This window comes from Poeciliopsis prolifica, unplaced genomic scaffold (assembly GCF_027474105.1).
Source record: "Poeciliopsis prolifica strain line A6 unplaced genomic scaffold, Auburn_PproV2 SCAFFOLD006, whole genome shotgun sequence".
NCBI classification, from domain to species: Eukaryota; Metazoa; Chordata; class Actinopteri; order Cyprinodontiformes; family Poeciliidae; genus Poeciliopsis; species Poeciliopsis prolifica.
Genome location: NW_026562381.1, coordinates 8,352,411 through 8,376,826, shown reverse-complemented (window position 1 = coordinate 8,376,826; position 24,416 = coordinate 8,352,411). Strand labels below are relative to the sequence as shown.

Genomic DNA, 24,416 nt, shown 5'->3' with positions numbered 1-24,416 from the left:
TCCAGAAATTTTGGAAAAAATAATTTGAATTAAAAATTGATTTTATTTTTTTTTAAAGAATTTCTATATAATATATATCACATCATGGCTTTTCTTAGTTAACAGAAAACTCTGACCTTTGACCCTTGTATTGAGAGGATGTACATGAGAGAGGCTGTCTTGGTCCTGTGATAAACGACACACAGAAGGTTACCTGTTATGACCTTCTTGTACGTTTTACTGCCTTTCAGAAACCTGAACAGAATGAAGTAGTTAAAAGCATAATTATTTTCTTCACATTAAAAAAATAACATAAAATGAAACCTTACAGTGAGCAGACATTAATATCAGCATGCAGATTCCATCACTTTGTTCAAGGGCAACCATTAAGGCGCCCTTCTCCCTTCAGTTCGGTGAACTGCTGAATAAACTGTATTACTGCAGCTTCACTTTATTGAACAATGTCTTTGTGGAAGTTCAAACCCAAAGAGTCCATTTTTCTGTGGAAGTCCAAATAACTGTTTTTGGGGTTTTTTTTATGTTTTTCTGATGATCTAAATATTGAATTAATTTGTGCTGGAGCACAGAAACTTCTGAATGTAGGGGGACACTGACCATCAAGTGCTAAACTCTGACACCCTGATTTAGACTCATAACACAAAGAAATGAAATAAATCTACATGTATTTTGTTTGGAGTCGACCAGGCTTAGTTATCACAGCGGATACAAAACAAAGGACATGAGTGACATCGGGTTTTTCTGGATTCAGATGGTTCAGAGATATTTATAATGATACATTTTCAAAGTATGACTGGGTAACAAACTAATCTGCAGAATCCAGTGATATACAGCTAAGTTATATCATCCACTACTTTGTCCTTTATGGCTGCTGTATTATTATGTTGGTGGAAAATTACCCATCCAGTTCAATTTGTTTTATTCTTTAATTATTGAACATCTTTTCATTTGATTCAAAGTGATCAAAACTTAAATTCTGATAAGCAATGGATTAATTGCTTATTGTGACAGGCTTGAGAATGGCCCAGTCAAAGGCCAGACCTAAATCTAAAGAGAAACAACATTAAGACGTTAAGTGATATGTGCAGGCATGTTTTGAACAACAAAGTAGAGCCACTTTGAGTAGCAAGATATTTTTTTCTGTTCACTCATTTTTCCATAGCAACACAAGAACAAGGATGTTCATGATTTACTGGGCTTACAAACCAACTGTACTCTATCAGACAAATATTTATTTATACTCAGAATAACATGACAGCATGAATATTGTGAATATTGAATGCAAGACTCTGTTAGCAGCTCCATAGATAACAATCTCCCTATTGAGCTTAGCGTAGAATCCGAAGCAGCAGCTGCTAGAGTTACAGTGAGCTAAGCGTTCAGTGACACGTCTGCCTAAAAAACACAGAGGGTGTCAACAGCTCCTGCAGATGCGAGGACTTTGGAAAACCTTTCATGCTGCAGTCTCATCCGGAGTGGTGTCATGTCACAGAGTCTAGACCTCCTGCACCTGGCACTTGTGTATAAGAGGTGGGCTGGAGAGCAGGAGGTTGTCAGTTGCCTGCGGCAATGATGTGTGGGGGTTATGCAATGCAAATGTTTCCTTTTTTTTTCTGGATGGGGTTGGAGTTTAAAGAGGGGAAAAAAGATGCTCAGTTGCTATTTACAGTCATTGTCTTCCCTAACTGTGGCAACAGACACACACTCACAGGAAACCCAGTTTTCTCAACAAAAAAAAACAATTATGAAGGAGTCAAATGTTTGATGTAGAAGTCATGTGTGGCCACATTGCCTCCTGGTGGACGGGTTGGGAAAGGGACAGAAGTGAAATACATCAGCCAGTCTGACTCAAGAGTGTACTCTGTTTCATCATTAACCATTCCCCATAGCAACAAAGGTGAGACAGAGTGTTATATTTTCACTGTGGCTGTAATTGGCTTGTACACATCTCTATCCTGAATCCAGAATGCCAGCTCATTCTTCACTCAACCCTTCCTGTTATTTCTTTATTTTGGAAATCGTAAAGAGTGAATAGAAGCAAATCCCTGCAACCAATCAGATGATATAAATATCCTGCATATCAGAAAGCATGCAGCATGGTGGTTTGGTTTCATATAGAAGCTGTTTTCACATGAAATCATTTAAATACTATCAGTGGTTTAACATGCGGAGTCTGGAGGTGTGAGTCGGTTGGTCTCTATACATTCAGCAGCCATAGAAGCTGAACCAGAACAGTGAGCAGACATGTTATCAGATGAGCAGTGAACCTGCTCACTGAAGCACCTCTCCACAGAACAAGATCAAATCATGAAAATGAACCAAAGCCTAATGCTAAGGTATGTCAGAGTGGCTGTCATTTTTAAGGACATTTTATCAATGCATCATCCCAAAAAAAGCTTATACACAAGAACTTGTTATTACAGCAAGTTGTTTGTGCTTTTCTTTGAATCAGTCACTGATTGGATTAATATCATGAGCTTGAAGTGAGCCCCGGGTTCCGGACGACTAAAGGAAAACCCTCAAAGAGAATTGTCATTCTTGTTGCTGATTATCTTTTAGATGCAGCACATGCCTCTGTCAATTACAGGTGTCGGCTTGGATCACCAATTCCATCAATCAGAACATCAGGAGCGTCAAATCCAGACACCTCAGATGTGTCAGCTGTTAGCACTGCAGGAGCACGAGATGTGCTAATCAGCTCCTGGGGCGATATCAAGGAGTTGCAGAATCTCATTCTGAACCTCACCGCTGATGCTGGTGTGATCACAGTGTCGTCACAAGTATCATTAAGAAACATCTGTAAACAAGTTACAGTTCAGCCAAATAAGTTGTAGATGTTTAATTATGGATTTCTGTATTTTGTTTAGCCATAAATAAAATCCAACCCTGACCTTGCCTTCAGAGGTCACCTGATTGGAAGTCACAGCCCCACTATGTGTCATTTATAGATGACTTATTGTAATAAGCCATCTTTAAATGACATAAGCCACGTTCATTACATTTTTTGCAGTCATTCCTAGATAATGAGATTTCAGGTTGCTCTGGCTCTGTCACTTTAAATCCATATGAGCTGCTTTTGGCCACGCCCACTCAACCCTCTAACTCAACTTTACACATGCCTGTGAAAATGGCTGCAGACAGACATGCAATTATGCAACTGTACATCTTTGAAAAGCAGAAGTTGAGCCTCCTGCACAACCAACAAGAATGCAGGAAGTGGTTTGTGAATGGTAAGTCAATAAAACCCTTGTCTTTTTCAGAGCCATTGTTCTTTCTGGGGCTATATTGTTTTTGTGTAGTAAAAACTTGGCTCACTATGTTTAATACTGGAAGGGTAACGAGGTCCAATTTTGAATAGATGTTGATATTTGAGTTTCTTTTTATTTTAAAATTAGAATAAAGCAGTTTTTTTTTGTATTTTGTGGTTTTTAGCCTTACTTTTAATTGCTTTAACAAACTACTAATGGGAATAGATAGAAATTAGCCATGTGGCTATAATCTCCTGTTAATATTTATTTCTACATCTTGTCCCATTTTTAAAAATGAACTTAGACCTGAATCCTGGTTAATAGATGAGGAAACATCTGTGGAGTAGAAAACACCTTTTAATTTTAAGAACCTTTTATTTTGGAAAACTTTCTAAAACACCTTGAAACATAAAAATTGCATCAACATTTTCTAATTGCAGGCCAGATTTGCTCCACTCTATAAATGTGGTGAGCCAGAAAATTAAAATTTAGAGGGTCACAAATGGCCCCCAGACCACTTTGGGCAACCTTACATGGCAGTCTACAGACCTGTCTTGGTTTTCCCTCAAGCAGTTCAACAGCGACACATGGTGGTCTAAACATGCAATAACAAACAAGCTTTTGTCTCTGATGACTTTTTATCTTCTAACAAGTTGTCAGGAATTCCCCAGTAGATTTCCTTCAAACCTGCTGCTTTGCACTTATTCTAACAGATTTTAGTCTTTATTTTCAATCCATTGTAAACAACTTAAAAGGAAGTGAAGTCCACCTCCTGTTCAGACACCCTAACCCAAGTCAGCCCTTCATGGTGAAGTAGCAGCACAACATGCCGATCTGTAAATAAATAAAAATATGGTCAATTCCAGACTTTTAAAAACTTCCAGAAACATTTTACACCACTTCATATATTTATTTCCATTGCTTATGAGAGAACACATCACTGTACAATTTATTTACATTGGTTCTTTTTACACAAGTTTTAAAATAAAAATATGCAAACAAGGTTTAAACACTAAAGGCACCTTCTAGTTTCAAAAAATGTTTACTTCAAACGAATGTTATATTTTCACTGCAGATTAAATCTGTCAGAATCATCGAAAGCATCTCCTTTCCATCTACACAAACAGTGAGGCTTCAAGATAAAGGAATTGCAGCTCTGTGCTCTACAACTGAAGATGGCCGTCTGAACTGAAGATTATAATAAAAACTAAAATGTAATGCTGAAGAGAAAAGTCTTTTTCTGCTTTCTTTTTGTGGTTCTGGTCAGAAATCCTATTTTCTGCAGTTGATGTATGCAGTTTGTTTCAGGGTCCGTTGAAACTACATTTTGCTTCTGAAGGAGGAGCTTAAAATTAACAGTTGTGTAACACAGACGAGTTTTAATAAAAAGAGCTCAGTTACCCAACATGCACCAGTGATGACAAAGTCATATTTTATCACTTTAACTTTACAAAACTGAACATTTTCCTATTGTAAAATAAATGAAAAACTTAAACTCCAATTTAGCAAAGTTTCCAATCATTAGATAGTTGTAATTTATAACCAAACTATTTTTTTATATTCCCCTTTAACATTTAATTCAAATTATACAACAAAAACTGCCACAAAATAAAGTGTCCAAAGAAGTGGTCCTTTTTGAATTGCACTCTCTCTCCACAAACTAAAGCTTTGGTCAAGTGTCAAACAAAAGCAAAACATTAATTTCTCAGTTACATTCATGGAAAAAAAACGACAGAAAACAAGATGTGGTGGATGAATCCAGAGTCCTCAGGCAACAAACTTGTTCTTGGTGGTGGAACCGCTCTTAGTGGCCGTATCAGCATGCGACTGGTAGCCAATAATCACTTTTGGCGGGACGCCTAGCCTCTCTTTATAAACTCGCCTAGAAGCACAAACAAGTAGCCAAATATGAGCCGGTGCTGAAAAATCTCTGGATATTATTCTAAAATGGATGAATATCAGTATTGCTGCAATGCAACAAAAAGCAGCAGGAAAAGAATTGAAGAATCGAAAAAAAAAGGAACAAATTTTTAACCGTTTACTGCACAACAGGATGTAGTCTACAGCAATGCATTCTGGGCAGAGAATACAGGTCATTTGCTGCATGGCATCACTGTGGAGAACATGAGGCTCTCAACAATTTCTGTGAATTTCTGCATGTGTTCAACAACCTGCTTGTTTCTTATTGTGATATTCTGTATTCATCATTTTTTGTTGCATACTCACAACTTACTCAAGGTTTTGTGAAAGAAATAAAAACATGAATAAAGTTAACTGCTCTGTAATTCGTCTCACTTTAAAATAAGAGCATAAATATAAACATCTAGTTTAATGATTCTTAAGGATAAAATCTTCACAAATGTCACTTTATTCAACTGAAAGTTTACACTAAATTAACGCTTTAGAATTTTTCTGAACAAATTAATTAAAGGGCAAATTAAGTCTGTTTGATGTTTCAGATCCAACCAAAAATGCTTAACAAAAACTTTGTTGCACTATTGGGACAGTAGCAGAAGTATTCCTACCACTGCAAATATTGAAAACCTGAAGGCCAAGTGAAACAAGATGGCGGTTTGTGCAGCTCACCCTATGTGTGTGATGGCGTCTTTGTTTTCAAAGTCTGTCGTCCAGATTGCGATTTTATCGCCTTTGGCTCTTACGTTAATGACGGCGCCACAGACATCATCGCTGTGGTCGTCAAACGCTTCACCCACCAGACACAAAAGCTGCAGGAGGACAAAACGGATTCAAACTGTTTCTACTGGAGGCCAGCATCTGACGTTTTCACAATGCGGAACACAAAACAAGGGTTTTGTCAAGTTAAATCATTATAACTTTGCCTTCAAACATTAGTGATATGATGTTCCCGATTATATTTCTTCACATTCAATATCACTCAAATTCAACATATAAGAAAACTAAATAGTAGTTTTAGTAGAGCTCAGCATACCGTCTCTAACCAGAACCGGTCCAGATCACTTTTTCGTTGCTGTTTGGACAAAGTTATCAGCCAGCGGCCGCCTCTTCGGTTCCGCTCATCCTCCCACATGGGTTCGATCCCGTCCTGTGGTTAAATATTAACCCAGAACAGATCAGAAAGGGAACCGGCTCTGTAAAATACTTCAAGGTCATTTATTATTCCTCATACTTCAATTTAAACCACAGTCCAAAACAAATCTCAGTCCAGAGAATCAGATGTTTGTGTTAATGTGTAAGAGGTGAGCCTTACTTTAAACAGAGAATAGTCACAGCCAGACATCAGGTTACTGGACAGCTGGATGTGATTATACAACCTGCCAACAGGAGGCGACATTCTCATCAAATAGACACCTAAACTAAAGATGCATCAAAAATTTTACTTAGCTCAACTGAATTGAAACAAATATTCTGGATCATTGCAGAGTGGTAAACTCTAAACCTGTTTATTTTGATCACTGGCTTAAAACTTACACAGCAAATTCAAAATTGTTACTTTTTCAGAGGTTGAAAGATACTTAGAAGACAGGATTTGTTTCACATTGACTCCGTTTCACATTGACTTCTTTGAAAAACTTAGATGTTTATGTTGTAGGAAAAAGTTACACAATACTGCTGAAGAGCACCATTTTGAAGCATGTCTTCTTTTACACATTCCCATTTTGTGGATTGGGATTGTCTTTGTTCACAATCGCTAATGACTACAATGCATTCAGTGCTACAAGTTTAGACAATTCTGGTATTTAAAATGAAATGTTTATATTAAGGATGTCCTTTAATTTGCTTCAGATACTGTACACTTAAAACTTTTTAAATAAAGTATACTTGGACTTTGTTTGCTCGTGTGTAATTATTTTTAATGTAAGAGTTAATGTTTCAAATGTATTTTGTAAAAGAGCATTTAGAGCGTTAGTATGCAACGATATAAGTGTCAACAACCAACTCTTTAAAGCTAGAATTAACTCTATTTTGGATAAACTCTTTTTCATGGCACATTGTACTCCGTATCACAGTTTAGACACTCTGACAGAGTTTATTTTAATGGTCTATTAGTCTTGAAAGAGTCAAATGGTATCTGTAAAAGAGTTCATTTATACTCTCAAAGTGTTAGAATTGTACACTATTCTGGTGTTATTTTTAACTCCAATGTCCAGCGTTCTTGCAACTTTGGGAATTTGGACCCAAATAATCACAAAGTTTGGTGTAAACTTTACTCTTAAAGTGTAACATATACACAATTTGCTGTATTGAAAATCTGAATACTTTCTGAACCTCCTGTAAATAAAGGATTTTATTTCATGAATGTGGAAATGTCCCTGTTAACATGAGATGAACTGCCCTGATTCAAGGTGCTGCTATAAAATTGAGTCAGCATTTCCATGGAGCTGGTCAAAACAAAACATATTGGGTTTTCCTTCAGAACCTTGCTGCGTGTACAATTTTTCCTTCCACTCAACTATCCATATGCACAGCCAATTTCTTTAGCAGTGACCTCTTTTGATTTACTGTTCTTGTGATTACAATCTGAAGTATTAAAATTCTTTTAGTTCAATTTCTAAAGATACACCAGCAGATAACAACCAGATTACATAGAGAATGTACATCTGATGCAGAACCTTCTTGATATTCATCTTCAACAGAGTTTTGAATTGATTTGAGAATAAATTCTGAAGCGGTAGATCTACTCACGCCCAGAAGTCTTCAACGGTGTCGAACTTGGAGATGAGCCGGAGGTTGGCCTGCCACGTTTTGCTTTTGTCATTTTTGAAAAACCAGAGAGCCCACCTGGAAAAACAAGAAGACCCTCAGAGAAGCTGCGTGCAATGTTTGGAGACTGCATGAATCTTTATCTGTGCAGCTTTCATGTTGGATTGTGGGCTGAAACCAGTCATGTTCAAACAATCCGTCATAAACCACAGCAGTAGGCAAACAGACCTTTATACTCTGGTCATAAACCTCACAATGTTGAGGGTTAAAATGAACACCACGACAATTTAATAAAAAACCTTTTTTTAAAATGTGTTTTGAACTTCTTTGGAAGTAGAGACATGAGAACTGACCTGTTCTGTAAAGGATGTTTGATGTAACCTTCAGGACTCACAACCTTCTGAAGAGTTTTCTCACAGTTCTCCTTTTCTGAATTAGCAGGAACTGAACTCGTCTGTTTGGAGGAAAATGAACACTTTTAAAGAACAGAAGGAATGGACGGATGAACTGATGGAAAAATATGAAATAAATCCACAGATTTCTGGTTGAAAAAGCATTTTTCTAGCCAGAAGTGACGGGAACCGAGCTTTACCCCCACATGAGCAGAACCAGCTGATGTAAACGTTAACGTCCCTCCGGTCCGGGAGAGAACGTTCATTCCAACAGCAACAGTTTGATTCACCGACTCAACTGTTCTAAACGGTCCGAATAAACCTCTGATGGGCGGTTCCGAGTCAAACGTAACTCCGGTGCAAGTTCTGGTAAAAGTTGTTCGGTTAAATCAGCAAGCAGTGATTTAACCGAACAAGTCCATTGAAATCATCTTGTTGGATCCGCGACGCTAACTTTATGTGAAGCTAACGAGCTAGCTGGCAGAGTTTGGACCTTTATCCGCTTCTCTGGGTCCCGTTCGGAACCGCCGCTAACTTTCCCTTCACAATATCTGCGTTGAGTGGTGGATAAAGTCTCTTTTCAGGCCCGTCACAGCCCAGCTGGCCCGCTTCGGCTCACAGCAGGGATGAATGGGACTCACCATTACTGCGGTCGCCATCTTCTGGAGTCAATTTTCTGCTTTTTGGTGTGTTAAAATAGTTTCAGGCTGCGCATGCGCACTCAGGTTCACAGAGAAAGGAACATGTTCACCTGACAGACTCAATGAGAAAAACGTTATGCATTGAGAAATGATTCTGCATGGTTTATTAGAAAAATATTAAACACATTTAATGAAAAAAATACTGCAAGTTGTAGAATTTTGCAAATATATGTATCTACTTGTTCACTCCAGTTAAAAAATATTTTGAGGTAATTTAAATGTGCAACTCAATCTTCTAAGAGATGCAGATGCTCCTGTAGTGGTCAGTAACACTACGATTCTGAAGCAGCCTCTGACTGAAGACACTCTGTTGCTGTGCTAATAAACAATAATTCATTAATAAAAAGAAGTGATTGATTCCTTTCAGAAAATTATAATTGAATTAATTCCTAACCTCATTTGTTAATATTAGAGAACCAGGAAATGTAATTCAAATCACTCCTGCAGGGATTAAATTAACAGAACAGGTGGTAAAGATGGGTTGACAAGCTTGACACATTTTATCAAAAATTAATGATTATATTTCTCCTTAACCTTCTGGAGTTTTTCAGATTGATCTTTCCACACCTTATATTTGTGATGCCTTCATGAACCCACAGGGAAGCCCAGAATCCATCTACTGCAGAAGAATATCTGTTGAATCACAGGCTGCCAGAGGGAGGGCCCAAACCTGGCAGAACCAGAAGCAAAGGCTGCTTTGTTGAACGTCACCTGGCTCCAGAGTCACCTGGTCTGCACTATTATGTCTGTTCAGTGATACATGGAGTTTTCTAGCATCAGAACAAAGTCCAAATTAGTTTAGTTTTTAGGGAAAAAAACTAAACTCTTCAATCACTGAACTTTCAGTTTCCTGTTTCACTTTAACTATGAAATGGGATCAATAAGATAAATGAGTCTAATAATGACAAGACTCCAGTTAATATCAGTGTCAGTGTCAACTCAAAGTAAATGTTATACATCTCATTCCTTTCTATGAAGTAAATGTGTGGATGGTCAGTTCCTCCCATAGTTTTGATGCATAACAATAAGGCACAAATTCAACATTTAATAATGTAAGTTTTCAGTTTCTACGTATCGGTGCTCCAACATGTGGTGTGTGAGCTTCACGAAGACACCAAGTACTTTTCATTTTAAGAATAGGCACCAAACTTGTTTTTGTCAAGTCAGAAAATGCATCATTAAAAGACAAATCAGTCAAAAGTAGCAAGTTAAATGTTTTAATAAGGTTTTTAAGAAACAGTTCATGATTTGACGGTTCTGCTTTTAAAGAGCTTTTTCTAATCATTGGAATTTATATCCCAGTCAGTGTGGAGAGCTAAGTGCTGGAACTTGAAATGGGACGGAGCTTCTTTAAGGCCAGATGTGACAAATGTTTTAGGCAGATCACAAAGTCAGTACGCTCCGGATGCTGCAAAAAAGACACAAACAAGCAAAAAAAGGCAGGTTAGGCATCAGGATGTAGACAAAGCACAATGCAAGAAAACTAAAGATTTTAAAACAAAAACCATAGAAAAATGATTTGACTGATTTGCATGATCGCTTTTCTACCTCTTTCCGGCGTGCATCAGGTCAAATGCTTCATTGATCTTCTCAAAAGGCAGAGTGTGAGTAACAAACTCGTCCACCTTCAGCTTTTTACTCATGTATTCTTCCACCAGTTTAGGAACGCTCTCCACACTCTTCCAGCCTGGAGGAACAACAGCTTTGTTGAGGGACAGTTACAGACTGAAGCTTCACCAGAACGGCTCAGAAGTGTTCCCCACCTCCGAACGCTGTGCCTCTCCACACTCTGCCTGTCACCAGCTGGAACGGCCTGGTGGAGATCTCCTGTCCGGCTCCTGCCACGCCGATGATGACGCTCTCCCCCCAGCCTTTATGACACGCCTCCAGAGCAGCTCTCTGAGGAGAGACGGGCACGTTGCTGCAATCCATTTATCATCTCATCTCTACCAGTAACGTCTCACCATGACTTGCACATTTCCGATGCATTCAAACGAGTAATCCACGCCACCGTCAGTCATCTCCACCAGAACCTCCTGGATGGGCCTGCTCTGGTCCTTCGGGTTCACAAAATCTGTGGCTCCAAACTCTTTGGCCTTCTCAAACTTGTCGGGGTTGAGGTCCACACCAATGATTCTGGTTGCTCCAGCAACCTTGCAGCCCATGATGGCAGCCAAGCCAACGGCGCCGAGTCCGAACACAGCGCATGTGGAACCGGGTTCGACCTGTGAGACCGAGCCAACATTTCTGAGAATTAATGGCTGAAATCATAGGATAACGGTCTGACGAGTCAAACTGCAGACAGGAAATTCACTTGGTGAAATCTTATGCAACGCCACAGATAAAGACTTTAATATTTCTGGGCATTTTGCAACCTATTCACTACATCAGGCCTGCATGGAAACTGGGAATCAAATATACATAAAGCATTTGTTTTATGAATAATTCTGTAACAAAATATCAGGGCCACAGAAGCTGAAAGAGAACTTGAAAATCTGCAAGAAATTGTTTTTCATGAATGAGAAGAAATACGATATTCTGAAAATAGCTTTGGCTCCCAGGAGATTTTCTACATTTTAGTTTCTCAAGTAAATTTCCTTTTAATTTTTCTGTATCTCACCATTCCAATGTCATTCCTACTTTTAAACATTTCCTTGTGATGAAATCCCATCAAACGTTTCACTTTCTTTGTTTTTCACTAAATGTCAATATTTTTGACCAATTTCCACTTATGGCACAAGAACAAAAAAATAAGTTACATTTTAAAATGTAGTTTATCTAGCAACATTTCCTAAAACTGAATCCGCCTGTAAAGGCAGCAGAAGGGAAACTTTCCCTTTAACTGGAAGAAACATCCAGCAGAGCCAGAGCCAGGCTGAGTGGAAATGCCCATCTGGGGGTTTCAGAATACAGAAGCACTGATCCAGTACTTTCTATGTTTTATTTTATTGTTCAGTTGGTATTTAAAGCTGTACATCCAGTTCATCATGAAATAAAAACCCAGATAAATAGAGTTCAGCTAGAAGCCCAGCACTTGGCACCCACTTACATGATCCTTTGGTAAAGTAGCAGCTTCCTGTTGGTCCACATTATGAAACTAATCAGCTAAAGAACCTTAGATTTGAACTCTTTTAACCTAATAAGATTTTTTTCTTGCGGTTTGTTTAAATTATATTTTGCAATGGCTTATTCTATAAACTGCAATAATAATACTGCATCCATTTTCAATTGTTTGACAATTATCTATTAGCAAGAAAACATCAAAGCAAGGAAGATGTGGAAGTTTTCACATTTCAAAATTTGTTTGTTTCTTTTAAGTTACATTTTGTTTTTTATTGCTTTCTGTGTTTATATGCAAAACATCCTTGAACATCCTCAAGGATACATTAGTAATAATAATGTTTTATTATTAATAAAACATTAATAATAGTTTTATGACAAGTCGCCTCTGAGGCTCACCTTGGCAGTGTTGAGAGCAGCACCATAACCCGTGGAAATCCCACATCCCAGAAGGCAGACTTTATCCAGGGGAGCTTTCTCATTAACCTTAGCCAGCGAGATATCGGCCACCACCGTGTACTCAGAGAAGGTGCTGGTCCCCATGAAGTGGAACACCTGCTTCCCTTTGCAGGTGAAGCGTGACGTCTTGTCGGGGAGCAGGCCCTGACCCTGGGTGACTCTGCAGGGTGGAGAAACATGGTGGATGCATGAGGAGACATTCTTTGTAACGACTGCGTTTCCATCCGGTTTGTGTTTTTAAATGTCACCTGATTTTCTGACACAGGTTGGTCTTTGGGTTTTTGCAGAATTTGCACTCACCACACTGAGGCACATATAAAGGGATGACAGTATCACCTGGGAGAGAATAACTGAATTAAAAACACAAATAACACTGATATGTATATTTGTGCACCGCTCCTTACCTGGTTTGAACTTAGTGACGCCCTCACCAACGCTCTCCACTGTTCCAGCACCTTCATGACCGAGGATGACGGGGAAAAGTCCCTCAGGGTCACTGCCACTCAGGGTGTAAGCATCGGTGTGACAAACCCCAGTAGCAAGAACCTAGGAGGTTTAGCAGCACATTATGAGCCTTTCATATCTCAAATATTAACCAACTTAAAGGGCAGAACAAATGATTACATTACAGTAGGAAAGACATTATTTAGCAGAACTTTATGACTCTTTTACAGTTTCAGTTTGTGTGCTGTGTCAACATCAAAGTAGCAACCAATAAGTTAAAACCATAAAACATAATAATATACTTTAATAATTCAAAGAGCAACAAAAAGTGAAATAAGAAATATTCTGCTTTGAGAGTAAAAAGTCTTAAAATGGAAACTGTGGTCTTTAGTGTAAGAATACTTGATAAATGTCAGAATTTGATGCAGCCTGAGGTATCAGTATATTTTAAAAGGGTTTCTGTGCTGGGTTGTGAGCTTATGAGTAAAGAGCAGGTGATATTCTGGATTCTGTCTGAGGCGTTTGCAGTGAGTCTGGATCTGGAAGATGAGGTTCTGATGGAGGAAGAGGCTGGATCTTCCTTCCACTTACACCTCAGAAAATATCCAGAAGCCCAAATTAGAAATTTAACACTTTATTCTTAAGAGAACTTCTGGCATTTTTGTCAGTAATTTTAGACTTTATAGTGTCAGAAATGATAAAGTCAGTAATTAATGATAATGTATCATAAAGTACATTTATGATAGTTTTAATATTATGGATGTATGCCTTGAATCATGGAAAACGTTTTTTTTCTGACTTTACAACTTCTGGACATCAGACAACAAACTGTTTTTTTCTTGTAAATGTTTAAAATTAACTAAGACATTTCTGAGTTTTTGGCAGAAATTTACTCCTCGTGAACATTTTCTATATTTATCCTGACATCAAAACCTGGACAGGTCTGAATGAAAGCAAAGGGCCTAAAATGACATCAGAATGCATTGCTACTTTAATATGCACCTCTTTAGAAAATGGGGCTAAAATCTGATTAAAATTCACCTTAATGCGAACTTCGTGAACCTTGGGTGGAGCAACCTCCACCTCCTCAATGGAGAGAGGCTTCCCTGCTTCCCAGGCAACAGCTGCCTTGCACTTGATCACCTGCAGGAAAAAAATTGAGAATTAATCAACTAGAACAAGACCCTCCTCTTCTGCTGTGCATGCCAAATGTCCCACAGTGCAGTCAGTTCCTGTGTTTTCCTGCAGCTGCTGCTCAGTTTCATTGAATCTCTGCAGTTCACGGCGCTGCGTGACGCTCATTTCACCAACAACAGAGAAATACTTTCAATTTGTTTTCATTGCATTTCTTTTGTTTAAATCGGAGGAAAGACGGAGTCCACGCTAAAGTGTCAGATGCGGTGGGATCCTGAAAGTACCAGCTGGAACCGACCTGCAGTTCAGTTTGGACCCAAATTCTTTGTTGCGATTCATTCAAGTCGCTTCTATAAAAACCTCCATCTTGGCTCTAAGAAAGCTCTAAATGAACACGAACACTTTTAAAGGGACTCCTCTTGTTTCTAAACGCGGAATGAAAATGCAGGTGAAATATTTCTGGTTTAGTTTGTGGAAACTTACTTTCCCAGCTGTCTCCATGTTCGATCCTTCTGCAAAGAGGAGGCGGAGGATGCAGAGCAGCCGTAAAGGAGTCAACCTTTCCGCCAATCAGAAGCGAGAACGCTCAGCGTGCGTATGACGTCAGCTTGGTTAAAGCAGCAAAAACCGGGTCGAAGTTATAAATCATTTTAACTTGTTAATAATAAGATTTTACGCAACGAATCTACATAAGTTTGGATCTGAATCAAAAGGAAGCCAGAATGTTGTATGACAATGTAGATTAAAAACCTCCTGTCATTAAATTGGGGCTAAAAATACATCTCTAGGATTTACAATAGAAAACAAATTGATGAAAATAAAACTCTTTTGCTTTACTTCGTTGTGGTTTTGTCTGTGCTTTTTGCTCTATATTCGTTTTGAATTTACTTCTGTTAGCTCCGTTAGTTTCAACATTTCCCTTACAAATAATCCAACTGTACTTGATGCCCACTGAAGAGGCTCCAGGACATTAATATCCAGTTTATATAAACTGTTCTAAAATAAATTTTCTGCTCTGAGTCTATTCACCTCTATAGTGTCATTTTCCATCTCGTTCTTTCTGCTTCCAGCAGGACCTTTCAACAAACCATTTCCTCTCAAATCATTCTGTCCATGCAGGTGTTACCAATTCATGTGCATCAATTGTCAGACATTATGCAGATAATTACACTAACATTCAAATCATGCAACTAAATGGTAAATTATCTGTGAACTGTTTTGCACTCTCTTCTATTTATATCTTATTACAAGTAAGGAAAAATCCCTGCATTTATGCTTTAAAACCCTCAAAATAAAAAAAAGAAAAACAGCATAACACTCCCAGACAGACATTTTTTTAATCAAGGCCTTTAACAAAAATTCAGTTTATGAAATATTTCTATTAAAATGTTTCCAGCCCATGCTGAATACACTTAGATTTCTCTGTTAGAAAAATCTCCACATGGAAGTTTTATGAAAGCATTTCCTAGAATTATATCAAGACAGAATATTAGAACAAAAGTAAAGGGTCTCCTCTGTGTCAGAAACAAACACATGAACCTTTTAAATAATGGTAAAAAATATATATAAAATCCATCAGTCATCCAGACAACAGATGAAGAAAACTCATCAGTTAAAGTCCTAATGAGTCTGTGAGGCCAGAATCCAGCAGACTGAAAGCTTCTAGTCGGAGGTTCAATGTGATGTTGACTCCAGGCCAGCAGAGTGCGCTCATCTTCCACCTGAACATCAGAACAAACCATGAGGACACCCAGCGACAGTTTGACACCAGGTGACAAATATTCTGTACAGAGAGAAGTTCTGACCTCTGAATCCCCGTCCTCCTCCTCCTCTCCCCCTGAAGCCGCCTCCACCTCCTCGACCTCCTCCAAACCCTCCTCGGCCGCCTCCTCCCCTCCCGCCTCTAAAACCGCCTGACAGAAGCAAAAACAGGAACTAATCATACATGATGGTCCTGGCTATGTACATACCCAAGAAGCAGCACCAGCATTCAACAGATGATTGAACATGACAGACTAGACCAACCTCCACGCCCACCTCCTCTTCCTCCACCTCTGCCCCCTCCTCTTCCACCCCCCCTCGGCGGCCCCTTTTCTCCTGGAGGTCTTGGCAGGAACCTCTGCAGCGGCAGCAGCTTCATCGGATCAATATAAAACTAAAACCGAAGGGATTTAGAATCAGTTCAGTCTGGAAAACAATCAATCACAGTCTGGAAATGAGGCTTTACCTTCTGCATTTTCTTGAACGAAGATGCTTTCATGTTTTCAGAAAGCTTTACTGAAAAATACTGCAGGAATCGGTTAAAGAAAGAAATCAATCCTGGATACAACACATGAAAATCCTCAGAGGGTTCAGAGCCTAAAATTATGACAACAGAAAGGATACGAAGTCTCGGAGCTGTCCGAATATCTCGTCCACTTTCCCGATCTGCTCCTTGTTTTCCAAGTAGACCGGAGCGTTGAAATAGGGAACTTTGTTTTCCTCTGTCGTACACTTACACACGATGTCATCTTCACAGGGGTGCATGAATTCTCCCAGAGCTGCAGAGACAAAGTCATTATGACATTAAATTATTAATATCTAAAAACTAGACACACCTGCACCACAGAGTCAGCTACTTGCAGCAACATTTATGTCCTGGGAAATTATTCAGACCAAAAGGTAATGGTGGATAATTGATTAAAGAAAAGAAAAATTCATGATTTGCAATACTCCAGGTATTTAGAGATCTGCAGACACACCAGCACATACGTGCGACATGTTCCCACCAGGTTCAAGTTGACCTGACAGCACCCACTTCCATTTCAGCCTTTACCCGCAGGTTCCCATTTTATCCACTTTTAGTTCCATTTAAAACCATTTCATATTTTATGGTCATGAAACAGATTCAATCTCAGAGATATTTTATGGGACTTTATTTTGAATCAGAATCAGCTTTTATAATCAGCTCCTCTTTAGGGCATTCAGATTTACATAGAAAACATCACCTTTCAAAACTTCAAATGTACAGATGATTAACAATCAAAAGCTTAAATAACAGCTGAATTTTCTAATCTCAAAAACCCCAAATCCCAGTGGGATTAAAAAGGAGGCTTTATGGATGCATGGAGCAGCAAAAGCAAATGAGATGAATTAGCGCCTAACAACTGATAGTGTCATCCAGCACATGTTACTGGATGACACGCAAATAAAGGCTCTGCTGCCCGAATATCCAGCTGTTAGCATAAGATCACAAACATCACTTTCATACACCAACAGTCTTCAGTTGGTGAAAGCTGCTCCAAGACTGACTGATACCAGAAAATCTTCCTGCTCACAACATCCACAAGCAACTGCAAACTCGTGGATGATAGGAGTTAATTTAATTAACTAAATAAAATATTTTTGAATTCAATGTAAAACCAACCAGAATTAGCCCATAACGTCAGGTTTTAAAACAGACGTAATGTGCCATCTCATCCGTCTCCTCAGCGCTGTGCTACCTCCGCTGGTTGAACTGATCTTACCCACAACTCGCTCCGGAGGACCGAAGTCCTGCTGCCTGTTGAAGCCGCCTCTTCCACCACCTCGGCCGAATCCTCCACCGCCTCTGAAGCCCCCGCCTCGGTTAAAACCTCCACCTCCTCGGTTAAAACCCCCACCACGTCCACCTCCGCCTCTGAACGACATTTTTCTTTGAAGGTTTGAAATGGAAAGAAATGAGAAGCAAAGCAAAACAGTGGAAGTTGAACTCAGTAGTATCAACACATAAGCTAACAGTATTAGCTTCTGCTAACTAGTTAGCTTCCTAGTGCACACTCACAAAACAAGATTATTAAACTAAAAACATGTTATAGCATCAATTAAGATGTAAAAACAAAAACAAAAAAACCTAAAACATTTATTAGAACACATACTTGTATTACTCGCTGAGCGCTCTACCGACTACAATCTCCATGCGACAACACGTGTGACAGACTGCCGTAAACATAAAGTGTATCGGAAAGTGTCGTAAACCTCCTGGGCGTCATCACGCCTCATTTTTTTTTCCTCTTTTGACATTTGCGACTGGTTAAGTGACAGTTTTTCAAGTTTCTTTTCTAATATTTGTTCACTTCCAGACCTTCTTTTCACTTAATAATGGCAACAACAGGACAGGTAAGAAAGCACAATTTTATCTTTCTTTTATTTCAACAATAAATAAATAAAATAAATAAATTACCGACGTGATGCTGAAGTTTACATCCGACTCGCGACTTCCTATTTATTTCACATGATCGACGTGTCCATATAGACGAATCCACCATGGAGATATAAATCAAATAGAGTCTAGGAACTTAGAAAATCTTCGATTATTTAACTTTTATAGTTAGTTAAGGTGAGATGACGCTTCATAAAACACTAAAGCTTTTCATCTATATGATATAAACATATTGGTCCAGATGAGGCGAAACTGGGTAATCCAATCTTTTCAGATTTTTAACTAGAGGTTTAAAAACTGCGAAACATCCCTGGACAGAGGGTTGGTGTAAGTCTGATATGGACTTCATCAACTGCTGGTTGTTCCTCATCCAGTCTTTACAGCTTCAGGGTGTGGGAAGGAAAATCATTTAGCATATTTAATTGTTTCCAGGTAATCAGATGCCTGGCTGCTGTTGCTTGGGAGCCCAGGAAACCTCTTTCTATTGAAGAAGTGGATGTTGCCCCTCCTAAGGCTCATGAAGTCCGGATCAAGGTACACACCCTGACACACACGTTTGAATTAGTTTCTGATGCAGTTTTAGAGATTTTCATGCTGACTTTGTATGTCATTTAAATATAATCTCAAAGTTATGCAAAACCATATCTGAAAGATAAAAGTTGTTACTGCCTAGACTTGATAATCATGCTGGGAAAATTTCAGCTTCCTCTTTATGAAACTGCTGAGTTATTTCAATGTTTTGTTTCTGTAGGTTGTTGCCTCAGGCGTGTGCCACACAGACTGTGAATACCTGTATGAAGCCGGAAGAGGAACGCACGCCCGACCTTTCCCTCTGGTTCTCGGCCATGAAGCGGCAGGTGTAGTGGAGAGTGTTGGCCCAGACGTAACAAAGTTTGCACCGGGTAATTTTCACAGTAAAACGCACAAATATCAGAGTCGGATTTTGGTTTTACTTCATCTTTTTTGCCCATTGGATCCTCTTAATGCTTTTGCTTTCATTTTGTTGTCAGGGGATAAAGTTATTCCTCTTTTTCTTCCGTTTTGTGAAGAGTGTGACCAGTGTAAATGTGAGAAAACAAACCTCTGCAAGAAGAACTGGTGATTTCTTAGTCACACACACGATCACATGCATGATGTTTCCCCCACAGACTTTAATTACATTCTGATCTTCATGTCACTGACAGGGAAAACACACAAGCGGGTGTTTTGGCTGACGGGACGAGTAGAATATCTTGCAGAGGTCAGCAGGTCTATCAGTTCCTGGGTGTCAGCTCCTTTTGTCAGTACACGGTGGTCCCCGATACGTCTCTGGCTAAGATAGACCCCAAGGCTCCGCTGGATAAAGTCTGCCTGCTGGGCTGCGGCGTCTCCACCGGTTACGGTGCGGCTGTTAAAACCGGGAAGGTGAGAGGACTGAAACTATCTGGTTTCCCTTATGCCCGTCCCTCTGTCTTTTCTTCTTATATTTTTCCATCTTTCCTCTTTTGTTGTACTTTCCCTACTTTTTTCTCCTGTTTTTCCTTTTGCCTATTCATTTCTTCCCAAGTTTTCTTCTTTCTTTAGTTCTACTGCTATGTCCTTCCACTCTGTCCTTTTCTTTTTTCTTCCTTTCGTCCTTCCTTCCTGGATTCATGTTAGGGAAAAACGACTAAGAACTTGTTAAAGGTCAGAATTCTTGCATAATGAAAATATAAAAACCAGAATTTGGTTGCAACCATTCTTATTGAATGGTTGCTATTATGAAAATTCTCCACAAGATGGCAGTAGACCATCCGAGCTTCCTTAGAATATTCTTGTAAAAAGGAGCTCAAAGAGGTATTACCTCTGCATTACTGTTCATATTATTATTTTATTTTATGTTTATTTTTAAAGGGACAGTCCAACTGGCTTCTAGGCAGACTGATTCACAGCTTCATCCCTGGTTAGGCTTTTTGATCCAAAAAAACAAAAACATTTATAACACATACAAAGAAGTAACAGAAAATTACAAGCTACATTGCACCAGTAAAATACATTAAACACCCATCAAGATCAAATTTTCCATGAACCACAGTGATGTTTTTTCAGCCAGTGCTTCAGAGAAAAGCCTCGTGTCTGACAACATGTCTTACAAAATCTTTCATCACTGAGATCCTGTGACTGAGTTCCTGATTGGCCACTTAAATATTGTTTTTAGAAAATCATTCAAATTCTGCAGCCTGATAAGGAGAATCTGTAGTTAGATAAATGACTGCATCATCTGCGTACAGCGAGCAGAAAAGCAGAGCCCAAGCATCCACCCTTGTGGTACACCAACATCACACAACTGGTATAAATATGGTCACGTTTTACCAACAGAGGGAATTAAGGCTGATAAACAGGTGCAGACAAAACTAGACAAAACTATTTCTATCCTGATTTTTCTCGCTCTGTGTCCATTTTACCCTACACGCGGAACCGACAGACACCAGCTCAATGAGCAGATAAAGCAGAGATTATGTTCAGTCAGAAAAATCGATACCAAAAACAATCATTTCCCACACAAAAAAGTACCCAAAAGCACAAGAACATCCAGTCTGTTTGTTGCATTATGTTGTCAGACTTGATGTCTACATTGACATTATTGATATGAACACAGCGGTGGTTGATTAGCTGAGTTAAACTTCTCATGACTCGGTCCGCAGGTTGTTCTATTTTAGAGCTAACGGAACCAGAACACGCCGAACTGCGCAGGATGCTGAGGTTATCAGGCTAGCAACAGTTAGGCTAACATAACTAGCTCACTTTTTCAATATTTTCTCTAAATTAAAACTTTTTCCTCACCTGTTAAATGTGAACCTTGTTATCTACGGCGGCCATAGGGTCGGTTAGTTGGTTAGCCGCTAAATGTTGCGTCCTTTTTTCAGATTCTGTGCGTGATTGTGGTATTTTCCGATATTTCTGACTCGATGGACGGAAATGGCGCGTTTGTGGTCACGTGACGTCCAGTCCAGTGAGAGCGAGGCAGACATAGCGAGGCAGCATATATATATATATATATATATATATATATATATATATATATATATTATATATATATATATATATATATATATATATATATATATATATAGTTCTACTGCTATGTCCTTCCACTCTGTCCTTTCGTCCTTCCTTCCTGGATTCATGTTAGGGAAAAACGACTAAGAACTTGTTAAAGGTCAGAATTCTTGCATAATGAATATATATATATATATAAAATATATATATATATATATATATTTTTATATATATATATATATATATGCTGCCTCGCTCTGTCCTCTCGCACGTGCCACTCAGATTACATTGGATTGCATTCAGTGTTGTCGGAAAAATGATATTCATGCGCTTAATGTCTGATTTGCCATAACTATTTATTGAATTCATTGTCGCCAGCTGGGGTGGTAACAGGGGAGGCAAGGCTCTCAGTTGGGGTGGCACATCCACCCCATGCCACCCCAGTAGATCTGCGTTTTTCCCCTGTTTTAGCACGTTTCTGTCGAGAAACACGGTACGATTTGAAACAGTTTTGATGCTTGTGGGCAAATCTAGTGGTTGAACAAATTTATCTCAATCCAGATGATTTTTTTTATGGACTCTGTAAAGTTACATATGGCCATTTCTGTTGAGTATTTTGGTCCAAATTATTGTCCAATATCTTATTGTTTCTTATGGAAGTTAAATTTCTTTTTCATTCATCTTTGCGTTTCCATCCAGGTTGAGAAAGGTTCCTGCTGTGCTGTGTTTGGGCTCGGAGCGGTGGGTCTGGCCGCCGTTATGGGCTGCCAGGCGGCCAAGGCCAGTAGGATCATCGCGGTCGACATCAACCCTGACAAGTTCCAGAAAGCCAGAGAGTTTGGAGCGACAGAGTGCATCAACCCCAGAGATTATGAAAACAAGGACATCCAGGATATTCTGGTGGAGAAGACCAACGGGGGGGTGGACTATGCTCTAGAATGTGTTGGCAATCCAGTGACCATGGTGGATGTCATTTCTTCTTTTTTTTTAACTGAGAAAACTAAGATTTGAGGTTTTCCATGTAGTTTACGAAAGACTGGGCTTGTTTTGCTGTTTCTAGAGTGCTGCGCTGGAGTCCACAAGAGACGGCTGCGGAACATGCATCATTGCTGGGTGGACAGAGACGGAGTCGATGAGCGTCCAGGTTATAAAGATCCTGATGGGGCGCACCCTGAAGGGGACTTACTTTGGTGGTCAGTTCAAAACATTCCAGCCTTATTTTAGGTTTGTACTTTTACTTCTGGGGTGTGAATACTTTTGGAAACTGACCTAATCAAACTTGATGTTGTTTTGTTGTGAAGGTTGGAAAAGTGCGAAGGATGTTCCTCAACTGGTGGAGGATTACATGCAGAAGAAACTGAAGCTGGATGAATTTATCAGTCATAATCTCCCGCTGGCTCAGATCAATGAGGCCTTCGACCTGCTGAGGAACGGCCGAAGGTGAGAAGCTGTTCAGTTATCACTCAGTTGGTGGTTGTTTCCTATGTTTAGGTAGCTACAGAGCAGAGCCAGACTTAAATCACTGAGTAAATCTCATAACTTTCTTATTCAATTTAAAAAGCTGAATGAATTTCAAACTCATTAAAGTCATCTTTTTAATGCACCATGTAGTTTATTTTTTAATATCTGCTGTAATGTATTTTCTTCTATAGAAGGAAACCTTGAGTTATCCTCATCATTCTTCTTGTTTTTATTTGTTTAGTATCCGAACAGTCATCAGTCTGGAAGACTTCTAAAAGAAGGTTACACCAGAACTGAGTCCAACAAGAAGAAGTGCCTTTATCCTTTGATTTATCCAAGTTTTAGCAACAAGTTACCATAAATCCCACTAGGTGGCAGTGTTGTATCATAGAAAAAAATTGGACATTTGTCCCTATAATCATCCTATCCCATTTCCATTTATGAAGTTTCTTTTATTTTATGTTTTTCCTACAGTTAATTAAAATCTTGATGCAAACACCACACCCCAATGTCTCTCATTTAAAGAAACAAGAAACTAAGAAACTAATTCTGCAGCAGCATCAGAGTATATTCTGCATACATCTGTCACAGTTGGCAGCTACCATGACTCTGAAGTTGCTTTGCACCAACTTGGACAGGAATCTGGGATAAAAGCTGTTGAAACCAAAAGGCCGAATCTGTCCTCAGCTGTGAGGAACGGCGGCTTCATGTGGTCAGGCTGACCAGATTTCGTCCCTGGTAATATTTTACATATTGAGCGGTTAGGAAAACAGTTGTGGGCTGTCAGGACAGAAGACAAAAGGTTGTTTGGGGAATGCTTTCCAGGGAAGAACCAAAATGGCTGTCGAAAGAATTTGTTTTATTGAAGGTCTGTTCAGATCAAATGAACGCTCTTGGCAGCTAAAATGACTTTCCAAACCTTCTTTTTACGAAATTGAAAATAAATTTGTTCTCTTCATCTTCGGTTCTTCTGCTGGTGCCATTAATCAGAGACTAGTTTAGATGACCTGGTTTTACCTTAAAGAGCAAAGCTAAACGTTTAGGAGCTGGAGAGCAGCAGCATGGAGATACCGAATCAGCAGGAGGAAGAGCGAGACGAGTCCAGACAGGTGTTGGAGCGACGGGGAACCATCGTGTCGGACATGCTCTTGGACTTCTGCTGCTTTTTCCCATCCATGTGACTGAACCACTGACTCTTTATGGGAAAAAATACCCAAAAGGAAAATCTATGAGTCCCGTTTGGGGATTTTTTGATCCATGTATCTGAATTGTCACAACAGTTCTTCTGATTCAGCGAGGACACACAACGTTTGTGCAACTTTCTCCACATATTCCCAATGAAGCAGCTTGACATTTAAAATTCATGTTTGAATATTTCTACACTTTCTTTTTATTAAGAAATGGTATCAATGGCAGTGAATGAGTAAATACATACTTAAATAAAAGTGTTTGGTTGAAAAAGGTCATAGGTGTTGTCTTGTATTTCACAACATCTAGATTTCAATAAAGTTGTTTTATTAGTCAGTATGTGTTTGAAATCTTAAAAAAAAAACATCAATTTAGCTGAAATGTTCAACTATTGAGTGCCATACCACAGAAATAATATTCAAAACTGCTCATCATTCGTAAATATTTTTTC

At 39.0% G+C, this 24,416-nt stretch overlaps 4 protein-coding genes across 9 annotated transcripts; 1 reads left to right on the top strand and 3 right to left on the bottom strand.

Moving 5' to 3' along the window:
* Positions 1–4,453: 4,453 nt before the first annotated feature.
* On the bottom strand, positions 4,454–9,038 carry LOC129360316 (eukaryotic translation initiation factor 4E-1A). Of its 2 annotated transcripts, none has more exons than XM_055030459.1 (7): positions 8,962–9,038; positions 8,282–8,382; positions 7,911–8,006; positions 6,475–6,538; positions 6,196–6,309; positions 5,832–5,971; positions 4,454–5,127 (listed from the first exon to the last, which is right to left on the bottom strand). In XM_055030459.1, exons 1-7 carry the CDS (start codon positions 8,977–8,979, stop codon positions 5,013–5,015), a joined length of 648 nt encoding a protein of 215 aa, XP_054886434.1. In that variant the 5' UTR covers positions 8,980–9,038; the 3' UTR covers positions 4,454–5,012. The 2 variants fall into 2 exon arrangements, with proteins under 2 accessions (XP_054886434.1, XP_054886433.1); XM_055030458.1 differs by lacking the exon at positions 8,962–9,038 and adding an exon at positions 8,521–8,601.
* Positions 9,039–10,222: 1,184 nt separating this feature from the next.
* On the bottom strand, positions 10,223–14,695 carry LOC129360315 (alcohol dehydrogenase class-3). Its single transcript, XM_055030457.1, has 9 exons — positions 14,602–14,695; positions 14,026–14,127; positions 12,945–13,086; positions 12,789–12,876; positions 12,481–12,700; positions 10,986–11,246; positions 10,785–10,920; positions 10,570–10,708; positions 10,223–10,429 (listed from the first exon to the last, which is right to left on the bottom strand). The coding sequence occupies exons 1-9, from the start codon at positions 14,617–14,619 to the stop codon at positions 10,405–10,407; spliced, it is 1,131 nt and encodes a 376-aa protein (XP_054886432.1). The 5' UTR covers positions 14,620–14,695; the 3' UTR covers positions 10,223–10,404.
* Positions 14,696–15,436: 741 nt separating this feature from the next.
* LOC129360317 (H/ACA ribonucleoprotein complex subunit 1-like) lies at positions 15,437–21,243 on the bottom strand. Of its 4 annotated transcripts, none has more exons than XM_055030461.1 (7): positions 21,101–21,243; positions 17,625–17,791; positions 16,504–16,658; positions 16,346–16,405; positions 16,144–16,273; positions 15,924–16,031; positions 15,437–15,839 (listed from the first exon to the last, which is right to left on the bottom strand). In XM_055030461.1, exons 2-7 carry the CDS (start codon positions 17,785–17,787, stop codon positions 15,829–15,831), a joined length of 627 nt encoding a protein of 208 aa, XP_054886436.1. In that variant the 5' UTR covers positions 17,788–17,791; positions 21,101–21,243; the 3' UTR covers positions 15,437–15,828. The 4 variants fall into 4 exon arrangements, with proteins under 4 accessions (XP_054886436.1, XP_054886435.1, XP_054886437.1 ...); XM_055030460.1 differs by lacking the exon at positions 21,101–21,243 and adding an exon at positions 18,015–18,102; XM_055030462.1 differs by lacking the exon at positions 21,101–21,243 and adding an exon at positions 18,015–18,102 and having other exon boundaries at positions 16,156–16,273.
* LOC129360314 (alcohol dehydrogenase class-3-like) lies at positions 18,135–23,280 on the top strand. 2 transcript variants are annotated; one of them, XR_008606017.1, is made up of 9 exons: positions 18,135–18,255; positions 18,731–18,832; positions 19,050–19,200; positions 19,309–19,396; positions 19,483–19,702; positions 22,016–22,279; positions 22,377–22,540; positions 22,618–22,756; positions 23,019–23,280. XR_008606017.1 is itself a non-coding variant. In XM_055030455.1 (9 exons), the coding sequence occupies exons 1-9, from the start codon at positions 18,238–18,240 to the stop codon at positions 23,050–23,052; spliced, it is 1,149 nt and encodes a 382-aa protein (XP_054886430.1). In that variant the 5' UTR covers positions 18,135–18,237; the 3' UTR covers positions 23,053–23,280. The 2 variants fall into 2 exon arrangements, 1 of the variants encoding a protein (XP_054886430.1); XM_055030455.1 differs by having other exon boundaries at positions 22,377–22,509.
* Positions 23,281–24,416: the final 1,136 nt, after the last annotated feature.